Source organism: Anomaloglossus baeobatrachus, chromosome 4 (genome assembly GCF_048569485.1).
Source record: "Anomaloglossus baeobatrachus isolate aAnoBae1 chromosome 4, aAnoBae1.hap1, whole genome shotgun sequence".
In the NCBI taxonomy this organism is placed as follows: domain Eukaryota; kingdom Metazoa; phylum Chordata; class Amphibia; order Anura; family Aromobatidae; genus Anomaloglossus; species Anomaloglossus baeobatrachus.
In genome coordinates this window covers 626694234-626706509 of record NC_134356.1, presented here as the reverse complement: position 1 = coordinate 626706509, position 12276 = coordinate 626694234, and the positions used below count along the sequence as shown (strand labels likewise).

Genomic DNA, 12276 nt, shown 5'->3' with positions numbered 1-12276 from the left:
AGGACCCGTCCTTCTTTGGCACCACAAACAGATTGGAGTAAAAACCGTGACCTTGTTCCTGAAGAGGAACGGAAGTCACCATTCCTTCCGCCTTTAGAGCGGCCACCGCCTGCAGCAGAGCATCGGCTCGGTCGGGCGGTGGGGAAGTTCTGAAGAAACGAGTTGGAGGACGAGAGCTGAACTCTATCCTGTACCCGTGAGACAGAATGTCCCTCACCCAACGGTCTTTGACCTGTGACAGCCAAATGTCGCCAAAGCGGGAGAGCCTGCCACCGACCGAGGATGCGGAGAGAGGAGGCTGAAAGTCATGAGGAAGCCGTCTTGGTAACGGTTCTTCCTGCTGTCTTTTTTGGGCGTGACTGAGTCCGCCAAGAATCTGAGCCTCTCTGATCCTTTTGAGTCCTTTTGGACGAGGAGAATTGGGACCTGCCTGAGCCTCGAAAGGACCGAAAACCAGACTGACCCCTCCTTTGTTGGGGCTTGTTTTGTCTGTGTTGAGGTAAGGATGAGTCCTTACCCTTGGAGTGTTTAATGATTTCATCCAAACGCTCCCCAAACAATCGGTCACGAGAAAAAGGCAAACTGGTTAAGCACTTCTTGGAAGCAGAATCTGCCTTCCATTCTCTCAACCACAGGGCTCTGCGCAAAATCACGGAGTTGGCTGACGCCACCGCCGTACGGCTCGTAGAGTCCAGGACAGCATTAATCGCGTAAGACGCGAATGCAGACATTTGAGAGGTCAATGGTGCCACCTGCGGGGCAGATGTACGTGTGACCGAGTCGACTTGTATAAGCCCAGCTGAAATGGCTTGGAGTGCCCATACGGCTGCAAAAGCTGGCGCCAACGACGCTCCAATAGCTTCATAGATGGATTTCAGCCAGAGCTCCATCTGCCTGTCAGTGGCATCTTTAAGTGCCGCTCCATCTTCTACTGCAACTAAAGATCTAGCTGCAAGCCTGGAGATTGGAGGGTCCACCTTGGGACACTGGGTCCAACCCTTGACCACGTCAGGGGGAAAAGGATAGCGTGTATCTTTAAGCCGTTTAGAAAACCGCTTCTCAGGATAAGCGTGGTGTTTCTGGATTGCATCTCTAAAGTCAGAGTGGTCCAGAAAAGTGCTTAATTTACGCTTGGGATATCTGAAATGGAATTTCTCCTGCTGTGAAGCTGCCTCCTCCGCAGGAGGAGCTGGCGGGGAAATATCTAACATCCTATTGATGGACGCTATAAGATCATTCACTATGGCGTCACCATCCGGTGTATCCAGATTGAGAGCGGTCCCAGGATCAGAATCTTGATCAGTTACATCCGCTTCATCACCCATAGATTCGTCCCGCTGGGATCCTGACCAGTGAGACGAAGTTGAGGGCCCCTCATAACGAGCCCGCTTAGGTTGTCTGGGACTGTTGTCTGAGTCAGAATCGTCACCCTGGGGTGCATGTGACACCCCCGGAGCTTGGAAGTGTTCCAGCTGAGGGGGACCAGGGAGCAATGATGCCACAGTGTCCATGGTCTGAGTTACTGGTCTAGACTGCAATGTTTCAAGAATCTTTGACATGGTCATAGACAATCTGTCAGCAAAAGCTGCAAACTCCGTTCCTGTCACCTGGACAGCATTCACAGGTGGTACACTCTGGGTCACATCCAGCAGAGGTCCCGGCTGTGCAAGTTGCACAGGGGCCGAGCACTGCACACAATGGGGGTCAGTGGAACCTGCCGGTAGAGCAGCCCCACATGCGGTACAGGCAGCATATAATGTCTGTGCCTTGGCACCCTTGCGTTTTGCGGACGACATGCTGTTGCCTCCTTGTAATCTAGGAGGGTATATAGCCGAGAATCACCAGCGACCGTACAGTACAAAGTATTTGCAAACACAAAATACTCAGTATACAAACGGCACAAGTGGGGGTGAGCCCTTGAGGGCTGCTTACCGCCCGCTGAACAGCGGGTATGAGGCCGTAGAATCCCGTGTCTGGGTCTCCCCGTCTCCCCTCTGCAGCTCAGCGTGCAGGCAGGAATGGCTGCCGGCGTTCTGTGAAGAGGGGCGGACCGTGGGCGTGCCACAAACAAAGTGCGGGAAACTGCGTCCTACTGTGCCTGGTGTGAGGGCTGGAGTATGTAAAAAAGACTCCAGCCCTCAGTGCTGATGCTCTGTACAGCGTCCCGCCCTCCTCCTGACTGGCAGGTGCGGAGGCGGGAACGAACGAACTAGGCCGCAAAAGCCGGGGACTGTAGTAATAAGCGCGGCCGTGATATATGCACGGCCAGCGCGGAAGTCCCCGGCGCACCACAAGTCCCAGCCGCGTCGCAGTCCCAGCGGCCGGCGCGACCGTTTTCCCTGAGTCTACCCACTCAGCTAAGCTGAAGTGAGGAAATGGCACAAGCGCAGCAGCGCTGTTGTCCCCGGCGCACTAACACACCCAGCAATGCTGCGGTGTGCGCGCGTATGCACGGGGACACAGAGTACCTTGACGGAGCAGGGCCATGTCCCTGACGATACTCAGCTCCATATCCAGCGGCTTCTCCAGGGGCTGCGGATGGAGCACGGTCTCAGTGCCTGGAGACCGGTAAAATCCCACTTCGCCTAGAGCCCTAATGGGGATGGGGAAGGAATCAGCATGTGGGCTCCAGCCTCCGTACCCGCAATGGGTACCTCAACCTTAACAAGCACCACCGACAGAAAGTGGGGTGAGAAGGGAGCATGCTTGGGGCCATGTATGGGCCCTCTTTTCTTCCATCCGACATAGTCAGCAGCTGCTGCTGACTAAATAGTGGAGCTATGCGTGCGTGTCTGACCTCCTTCGCACAAAGCAAAAACTGAGGGACCCGTGCTCCCACGGGGGGGTGTATAGCCAGAAGGGGAGGGGCCTTACACTTTTAAGTGTAGTACTTTGTGCGGCCTCCGGAGGCAGTAGCTATACACCCAATTGTCTGGGTCTCCCAATTAGGAGCGAAAAAGAAAAGGGGATGAGTGGACCGCAATAGCACTGCTCATAAGCACCATTGGCAACACATGGTATTTGAGAGAAACCTTGTTTCTCAACATAATATCGATGTGCCTTGGAAAAATAACTAGTGTACCACCCCTTTAAGGTTATTGTAAGACAAGTTCTTTGAAGCAGTTCTGGACACCCCATCCGCTATCACCTAATAGAGAGTTTTGAAAATGCTGTGTTGTGAATAAGACACCCTCTTTAGTTTACCGTTCTCCTCATAAAAGTTCATGCATTACCAGTTCCATCTTGTCTTTTAGAACGAGGAGCAAGGAATCCATTTTGCTGCATTCCTTCTGGGAATTCTTCCAAGTCTGATGAGATGCAGAGAGAAAATAGCAACTTGAACCAAGCAGGGACCACCCAGCCGGACAGGACGTACAGAGGCCTAAAATGATAACAAGGATGGTAAAGCAGATAGCACAATACAGCACACAGAGATGGAGCGGTAGGAGAGGGTCATCCACTATATATACTCTGTGCAGTGTATAGCAGCACTATACATATCTGAGCAGTGGCGGCACTAGCTGTTGTGGTGCCCCTTAGGCTTAAGTCACCACAGGGTACTGCACCTCACTTAAGGTGCAGTATTCATCTCGGGTAAGGAGGGGGTTAATCACCAGTGTTTCCACATGTCACCTTACATACAGTTTAGGTTCCTTCTCACTGGGGACTGGACTTGGGTAGGCGGGGGGGGTGGTCATTGTGACGACATGGACTCTCATGGGTCAAAGTTTCTTAAAATCCAGCCAGACAGCACGATAGATTGTCTATAGATGGGGGAGAAGTCCCTCATTGTTTTTACAAGACTCTTGTTGACTCAATGTAATTGTGTTGGCCACTGAAAGCCAGACGTATTGTTCTCCAGACATTTCCAGTAACCATTGTATTGTAGTTGTGTATTGATAATGTAATTACCTTAGTAGCCATTGTCTAGTCGGTGACTTGCCGACTCCATGTAGATATAATGAGTCTTTCTATGCACATCATTTAAATGAACATTATCCATGCAGCTTGAAATTCATCCAATGGGAGAAGCAATCTTGTCCAACCAATCGATGAGGACGCAGTGTATCCTAAGGGAAGGTTATGGCTATAAAAGGGACTTCTTTAAGCCACCAGGGTTGATGAAGGTTGATGGATGCTGATGGATCCAGTCTAAGCTCTTTGGAGCTGACTAGAGGATCAGGATATCTTATGGCTTCAATCTAGGGGCTCCGGTTCCGGTTGGAGACCATATCCACAGCCTAGGGATTTCGACCCCGGCTGCCAGGATTGTATCATCATACCAGGACTACCTAAGGAGGACTCTCAGGTTGGGATAGTTCAGTCACCTGTTACAGACTTTGCAGACCTCAGACAGCTTGGAACCTGTGAGGCATGGACATTCTAAATCCCTGGTGAGCCAGCGGAAGGGTGAGACTCTGTTGCCTGTTACATTTGTGTGTTTTGCTGGTTATGTGTTATGTGCCGTTAATTGTTTGGGGATCCAATAAAGTCTAATTATTGTGGATCCCTCACCCTTTGTTGTCTGAGTAGTGTTACGCCCACGGTTAAGGAGGCCGGCGTTCAGTTGGAATGAGCCCTGAGCCACGCTGTCTTTCTAAAGGCGGCGGGTTTTAGTGGACGAGAGCACCCACTGAGCCCCGTGTCTCCACAGTCATTACGAGGCATTGAACTTTTCCGGTCACTAGGACAACCCCCTGGGGGGCGGGCACCAATTGGGGTAGAAGTAGGAGCAACCTGGACACAATAGTCAGTCAAGTTGGGACTACAGTTCTGGCGACACGACACCACTTTCTTCTTTCTTTCTTCATGGCACCTGAGACTTGGAGCAGGAAGCTCAGCCCGGGTTCCTCACTTCTGAAGGGGCATCCCTTGGGAAAGGACACACAAACACCAGTGGCAACCTCTAACTTATCCGGGATCGGCTGGAGCCCATCACGGAGGAGACCGGCAACTCCGGGCAGCCCACGGACAGTGAGTAAAGACCTGGAACCGCAACTACTATGTGAACCCTTCATTGCTGTCGCCGTCACCCCCGCGCTTCGGCGCCAATGGCCACTACTACCTCTATCATCCTCCCTGGGGCCTAGCTTCACCTGCAAGAAGCTGAACTATCCTAGCTGCAACAGCACCCGCCCCAGAGGACAGCGACCGCAGTGGCGGCTAATCCCTGTTCGCATACTACAGGTGGAGTCACGAGACAACTACTACTCCCAACATCCTTCATTCCCATCATCCCATTCATCCATCTCCATTTTGTGTACACCTCAGGGTCACGAAACCGGGCAGGGCCACCCGTGACATCCCCTGACCCTTCACCAGCCCGGTGATGAGTATTCCCAAAGGCCCCGTGGGGTGCTCCACTGTGATTACCCGATGCATCGATACCTGGTAAACGACCACCATCAGAAATATCATGGCCATATACAGGCAAAACATAAGAGGCGCTTGAATTCTCTATTACGTCTGAGTGAATTCATGGAGAACACCTGAGGAAGGCCGCTATGCTCCTCCTCAAGGAGAAAGTAAGAAAATGCATATGTGTTTAAAGTCCATTTCTGCTGTGGAAACACACTAACATGCATACATTCTGCATATGACTATCAATAAAGTTTTGTGAAAGTCAAATAGCAGTAAGTATCAAAAATAAAGCCATTTTATTTAAAACCAGCTGTAGTACCCGGTCGTTGCCCGGGATAGTAACTGTCTCTCTCCCAGTCTCTGTATGTGTGTCGCTGTCTGTCTCTCTGTCTGTCTCTTTCCTTGACTGTCTGTGTCTATGTCTCTGTCTGTCTGTTTCTATCTCTCTGTATTTGTATCAGTCTATCTGTCTCCATCTTTGAGTCTGACGGGGGGTGGTCCCAGGTGGCACAGGCACTGCCCTCCTCCGCCAACAATACTTCGTCTGCGGGCACGGCTTTGTGGGGGGGAGGTGGCTTGACACTTAACTTGCTGCTTCAGTCCACTGTCCATCATCCCTGCTGCCAGTCGTCGACACAGACAGATAGTGAGACACGCAACCCCAGAGTTTGCTTGGCCAGTCTTGTTTACTTTTTTCTTCACACCGTTATGACAGACATGCCCTTCCTTTCTCTCTCTGTGGGGAACTATTCTTCGTTCTGTCCCCAGATCTCTCGGACCTCCTCCTCAATACTTCAGGGTCTGCGCCTCCTTTCCCCTTATTCCTCACACCTTCATCCACTTCTAGACCCCGGCGGCTTCTCAATCCGGATGACACTCAAAGCCCGCCGGGGTGAGCCGTAGACTCTGGACCGTCAGGGGTTATCTGGGGTTTTCCTGACTGGCCTTAGCACAAAGGCCACGTCCTCTCACTCTTGAATCCACTTCTAGACCCTCGTTCCTTTGGAGCTCCCTCGCCTATCCATACACCCTGCCACCTGTCACTACTCCCTTTTACTACCTTAACTCTATCTTATCTAAAACTCAAAACAACACTGACCTAACTCGACCATTAGATGGCAGCATTTGTCAACCTAATAAACATTCCTAACTCTACTATTGTAAACACGGAACCTGTTCTCTAAAAAATTCTTAAATATTAACACTTGCATTTATATTACTCAACAGTATGCATATACAAGACACAGCATATTATATCATGGGCACTGTCTGCTTAATACAGTAATAACCATGGATACTTAAGCTGCAATGCCCTGCACATGAGGTAAGCGACATAGTGAATCAGGAGAACTATACTACATTTCTAATTGGAGGCATTTTATAATATTATTATTATACCTACTACATATTAGGATAGGATCTTGGAGGTGAGAATAACCCCTTAACCCGTTCCTGAATTAAGAAATGAATAAACATCCTGGGCAGGTAGCTCAGGAGCTGAGCTCCCTCCAAACGCAGTAGATGCGAGCTATATTACATATAGTAAATCTGTGCCGTGCCCGAAGCTGAGCTTTTAACCATTTAGATGCCACTGTGGATTTGTGACAGCGGCATGTAAATAGACTGCTAGGCACCAATGTGTTACCATGGCAGCCAGGGGCCTGCTGAAGGCACGCAGAGCTGCCATCTTGGTTCTCAGGGCTTATGTTGGACACGGTGGCTTGCTGTGTGATGTAAACATTGGGGAAATCTGTCTAATGAGGACACAATGGCTTTCCCTCAGCCGATGGCTTTTCCTCATGAGGGCACTTGTTTGTGATGTAGACACTGTGGCAGGTCTTGATATTTTATGTTTGTATGTTAGGAGGGCAATAGATGTGCTGCAAGAAGAAGGCGATGTGCTGCAGAAATTGGAGATGACCACCCCACAAAGTATAAAAATGCTAGGATAGCCTTCACGCATCATTTGGTTTATTAAGTTTGTAGTGTAACTGGGCCCATGAATGTTCAATGCCGTGACTCTTGAGCTCCAATACAAAATCTGTCACATAGGCCCTCATTACCATGTGCCTGGTGTCTTCTTATGTAACAGAGCGATATTTGGGCTCTCTGAGGGACCGGGGACTGGGTGCAACGTTGACCTCCAGATTCCCCATAACTACATTCATGTCTACAATGTGATGATCAGCTGCAGATTTTCTCATTGTGTAAAGGTATTTCTGTACAACAGCAATTGGAAGAGAAGAAAGACGAAAGACATGATGCCTTCTTTATAGACTTACCCAAGATTTTTTTTAAGGTTTTCACATCTGACTTTAGGACTGCTAATTCATTCACTGAAAAATACAAATGGGACACATACTTTAGGGTCAGATGAAAACGTGAAGAACTGGTGCACTGGTCAAGAAAATTGCAGCCAAATAGAACACTAGTGATCATAAATAACGGGTAAGATTCCTTATCATCACTCCTGCGCAATGTTATAGTGAGGTCAGAATTTGGTGTAAGTATGGCGCCCCTGGGGCTTCAGTCGCCACAGGGTACTGCATCTCACTTAAGGTGCAGTACTCATCCAGGGTAAGGAAGAGGTTAATCGCTGGTGTTTCTCACATTCACAAACCACACACAGTTAGGTGCTTTCCCACTGGGATTGGCCTAGGGTAGACAGGGGGTGGCCATCACGAGATATGGGACTTTCCTGTCACTAGGACAACCACCTGGGAGCGGGCACCCATTGGGGAAAAGGAAAGAGCATCTCCACACTTGAGCAGTTACCCCTGGGCACAGCTTGGGGTAAGGAGCACAGCCAGGACCTTGGTCCAGGAATTTTCTTCCTCACACTTCTGGAGCACTGCAAGGCTCCGCGGCTTGGAGCAGGTAGCTCAGCCCCGGATTCTACACAGCTACAGGGAATTCGAGGGTTTGCAGAGAGTGCAGGAAACACCCACAGCCCGTTCCACATTCTATCCACGGGATTGGAGGGACCCCGACAAGAAAAGACACACAGTGGGAACACCGGCGGTGACCTCCGAATTATCCGGGATCGGCTGGGGCCCATTACGGCAGAGACCGGCACTTCAAGGGAGACAACCGGACTGTGACTAAAAGACCTTGAAATGCAACCACTGAGTCAGCCCTTCATTGCCGGCGCTGGCGCTCCGGCGCCAACGGTCACTACCACCCCCATCATCCTCTCTGGGGCCTAGCTCTACCTGTGGGGAGCCAAACCATCAGATCTGTGACACCATTCACCCCAGAGGACAGCATCTGCAGCGGCGGCGGCTAATCTCTGGCCACACACCACAGGTGGCGTCACGAGACAGCAACTCCCAACATCCTCAACCCCTTCTTTCTCATCTCCCCACCATCATCCCATCCTCCATCCCTTCGTGGACACCTCGGGGTCATGAAACGGGCAGGGCCACCCATGACATCCCCTGACCCTCACCAGCCTGGTGATGAGTATTCTCAGGGCCCCATGGGCATACCTCCCAACCGTCCCGGATACAGCGGGACATTCACGCTTTACGTTGTTTGTCCCGTTGCCACGGGCGGGACGGCCGGCTCCCGGGCTCCGCCCACCCACTCTCTCTCCGCCTCCCTGCTTTTCCCTCCTACCTCCCAGTAAGACGTGGCATAACACAGTCAGAGAGGAGCGCTGCTGCTGGTACAGTAACATCTCCTCCCCGGCGCTGATTTCCCAACCCTCCCCCCCCCCCCCCCTCACCCCCGGCCGGAGCCTGTCTGTGCCGTGTGCGGTCGGCCGGCCGCCTGTCTGTGAGGGCGGCCCGCCGCCTCATTGTGCGGGCTGCCGGCCGCTTCTCTGTGCGGGCGGCCGGCCGCTTCTCTGTGCGGGCGGCCGGCCGCTTCTCTGTGCGGGCGGCCGGCCGCTTCTCTGTGCGTGCGGCCGGCCGCCTCTCTGTTCCGGCGGCCGGCCGCCTGTTCCCCCAGGCAGAGCATCTCACCCTCTCTCTCCCCCTCCCCATTCCCACAGGCAGAGCATCGCACCCTCTCTCTCCCCCGGCCCCTCCCCATTCCCCCAGGCAGAGCATCACACCCTCTCTCTCTCCCCCCTTCCCCCAGGCAGAGCATCGCACCCTCTCTCTCTCCCCCCTTCCCCCAGGCAGAGCATCGCACCCTCTCTCTCCCCCTCCCCATTCCCCCAGGCAGAGCATCGCACCCTCTCTCTCCCCCCTCCCCATTCCCCCAGGCAGAGCATCGCACCCTCTCTCTCCCCCTCCCCATCCCCCCAGGCAGAGCATCGCACCCTCTCTCTCCCCCGGCCCCTCCCCATTCCCCCAGGCAGAGCATCGCACCCTCTCTCTCCCCCTCCCCATTCCCCCATGCAGAGCATCGCACCCTCTCTCTCCCCCTCCCCATTCCCCCATGCAGAGCATCGCACCCTCTCTCTCCCCCTCCCCATTCCCCCATGCAGAGCATCGCACCCTCTCTCTCCCCCTCCCCATTCCCCCATGCAGAGCATCGCACCCTCTCTCTCCCCCTCCCCATTCCCCCATGCAGAGCATCGCACCCTCTCTCTCCCCCGGCCCCTCCCCATTCCCCCAGGCAGAGCATCGCACCCTCTCTCTCTCCCCCCTTCCCCCAGGCAGAGCATCGCACCCTCTCTCTCCCCCTCCCCCTCCCCATTCCCCCAGGCAGAGCATCGCACCCTCTCTCCCCTACCAATAGGCAGAGCATTTCAAGTAGTGCTGCACACTATTGCACCCAGAGACGTTGACCTACAATCCCTTTTTATTTCCCTTGAAGCTCACACATACCTCCCAACCGTCCCGGATACAGCGGGACTTTCACGCTTTATGTTGTTTGTCCCGTTGCCACGGGCGGGACGGCCGGCTCCCGGGCTCCGCCCACCCACTCTCTCTGCCTCCCTGCTTTTCCCTACCATCCCAGTAGACGTGGCATAACAGAGAGGAGCGCTGCCTGTGCTGCTGCTGGTACAGTAAAATCTCCCCAGCGCTGATTTCCCTCCCTCCCCCCCCCCCTCACCCCCGGCCGGAGCCTGTCTGTGCGGTCGGCCGGCGGCCTGTCTGTGCGGTCGGCCGGCGGCCTGTCTGTGCGGTCGGCCGGCGGCCTGTCTGTGCGGGCGGCCGGCGGCCTGTCTGTGCGGGCGGCCGGCGGCCTGTCTGTGCGGGCGGCCGGCCGCCTGTCTGTGAGGGCGGCCCGCCGCCTCATTGTGCGGGCGGGCGGCCGCATCTCTGTGCGTGCGGCCGGCCGCCTCTCTGTTCCGGCGGACGGCCGCCTGTCTGTGCGTGCAGCCGGCCGCTTCTCTGTGCGGTCGGCCGGCGGCCTGTCTGTGCGGTCGGCCGGCGGCCTGTCTGTGCGGTCGGCCGGCGGCCTGTCTGTGCGGGCGGCCGGCCGCCTGTCTGTGAGGGCGGCCCGCCGCCTCATTGTGCGGGCGGGCGGCCGCATCTCTGTGCGTGCGGCCGGCCGCCTCTCTGTTCCGGCGGACGGCCGCCTGTCTGTGCGTGCAGCCGGCCGCTTCTCTGTGCGGTCGGCCGGCGGCCTGTCTGTGCGGTCGGCCGGCGGCCTGTCTGTGCGGTCGGCCGGCGGCCTGTCTGTGCGGGCGGCCGGCGGCCTGTCTGTGAGGGCGGCCCGCCGCCTCATTGTGCGGGCGGGCGGCCGCATCTCTGTGCGTGCGGCCGGCCGCCTCTCTGTTCCGGCGGACGGCCGCCTGTCTGTGCGTGCAGCCGGCCGCTTCTCTGTGCGGTCGGCCAGCGGCCTGTCTGTGCGGTCGGCCGGCGGCCTGTCTGTGCGGTCGGCCGGCGGCCTGTCTGTGCGGGCGGCCGGCCGCCTGTCTGTGAGGGCGCCCCCCTGCCGCCTGTCTGTGCGGGCGCCCCCCTGCCGCCTGTCTGTGCGGGCGCCCCCCGCCGCCTGTCTGTGCGGGCGGCCCGCCGCCTCATTGTGCGGGCAGCCGGCCGCCTCTCTGTGCGGGCGGCTGGCCGCCTCACTGTGCGGGCGACCGGCCGCCTCACTGTGGCTGCCTGCGTGTCCGTGCTGGAGGCCCGCCGGCTGCCTGCGTGTCCGTGCTGGAGGCCCGCCGGCTGCCTGCGTGTCCGTGCTGGAGGCCCGCCGGCTGCCTGCGTGTCCGTGCTGGAGGCCCGCCGGCTGCCTGCGTGTCCGTGCTGGAGGCCCGCCGGCTGCCTGCGTGTCCGTGCTGGAGGCCCGCCGGCTGCCTGCGTGTCCGTGCTGGAGGCCCGCCGGCTGCCTGCGTGTTTGTGCTGAATGGGTGTGGATGGGGAGTGGATATGGGCGTGACTGTGAAATGGGTGTGGTTAGGGGGCGTGGCCTAAAAATTTGCCGCGGCGCGCTAGGCGCGCCGCAAACTTTGTCCCTCTTTTCCTTCTTTAAAAGTTGGGAGGTATGCCCATGGGGTGCTCCATAAGCAGCATGAATTGATAAACTGTCCTTGACAGGTGTTAGTCATTCAGAATGTTTTCTTCTTACACTCTGGTTTCTCTGTGCATGTTTGTGCCAAAGGGCTGACGAAGAGGATGTAGCTTAGCTATGGAGGAGGAGAGAAGCTCTCCGATCTGCTCTTTCCTCAGAATATGCTTCAACCCTGGCCTAGTGCATCATTTTCGGTCAGATTCTTTTCAATACCAGCAAGGAGGAAGAAAATGTCACTGACTGGTGGTTGCCTTCTGTAAGCTCAGACTTGAATTTCCCTGTATCTAAGGAGCTCCTCTGCATTTCTCCCCGTGCCTACAGTCCCCAAGATGGTGCCGGACTGTAGGAGGTAGTTGTGTTGCCCCCAGTCCTACTGAAGTTTTATACCGTTTTACGTGTATTATGTCAAATGTGTTTTATGCTGACTGTGCTGCTGTGGGAAGATGCGGAGACTGTGTAGCAGCCGGTGCCACCTAGCGCTGGGGCCTGGTAAAGTTAATTGTAAGT

General features: G+C 55.3%; 1 protein-coding gene across 1 annotated transcript in view; it reads right to left on the bottom strand.

Annotated features, from left to right (window-relative positions):
* The window catches only part of LOC142302707 (uncharacterized), a 65229-nt gene that overhangs the window by 19725 nt on the left and 33228 nt on the right, over positions 1-12276 (bottom strand). Inside the window, exons 9-10 of the mRNA XM_075343824.1 lie at positions 7644-7697; positions 3234-3382 (exon numbers count right to left, since the gene is read on the bottom strand). Of these exons, the coding sequence (XP_075199939.1) occupies positions 3234-3382; positions 7644-7697 (203 nt within the window). The remainder of the gene's footprint in view (positions 1-3233; positions 3383-7643; positions 7698-12276) is intronic.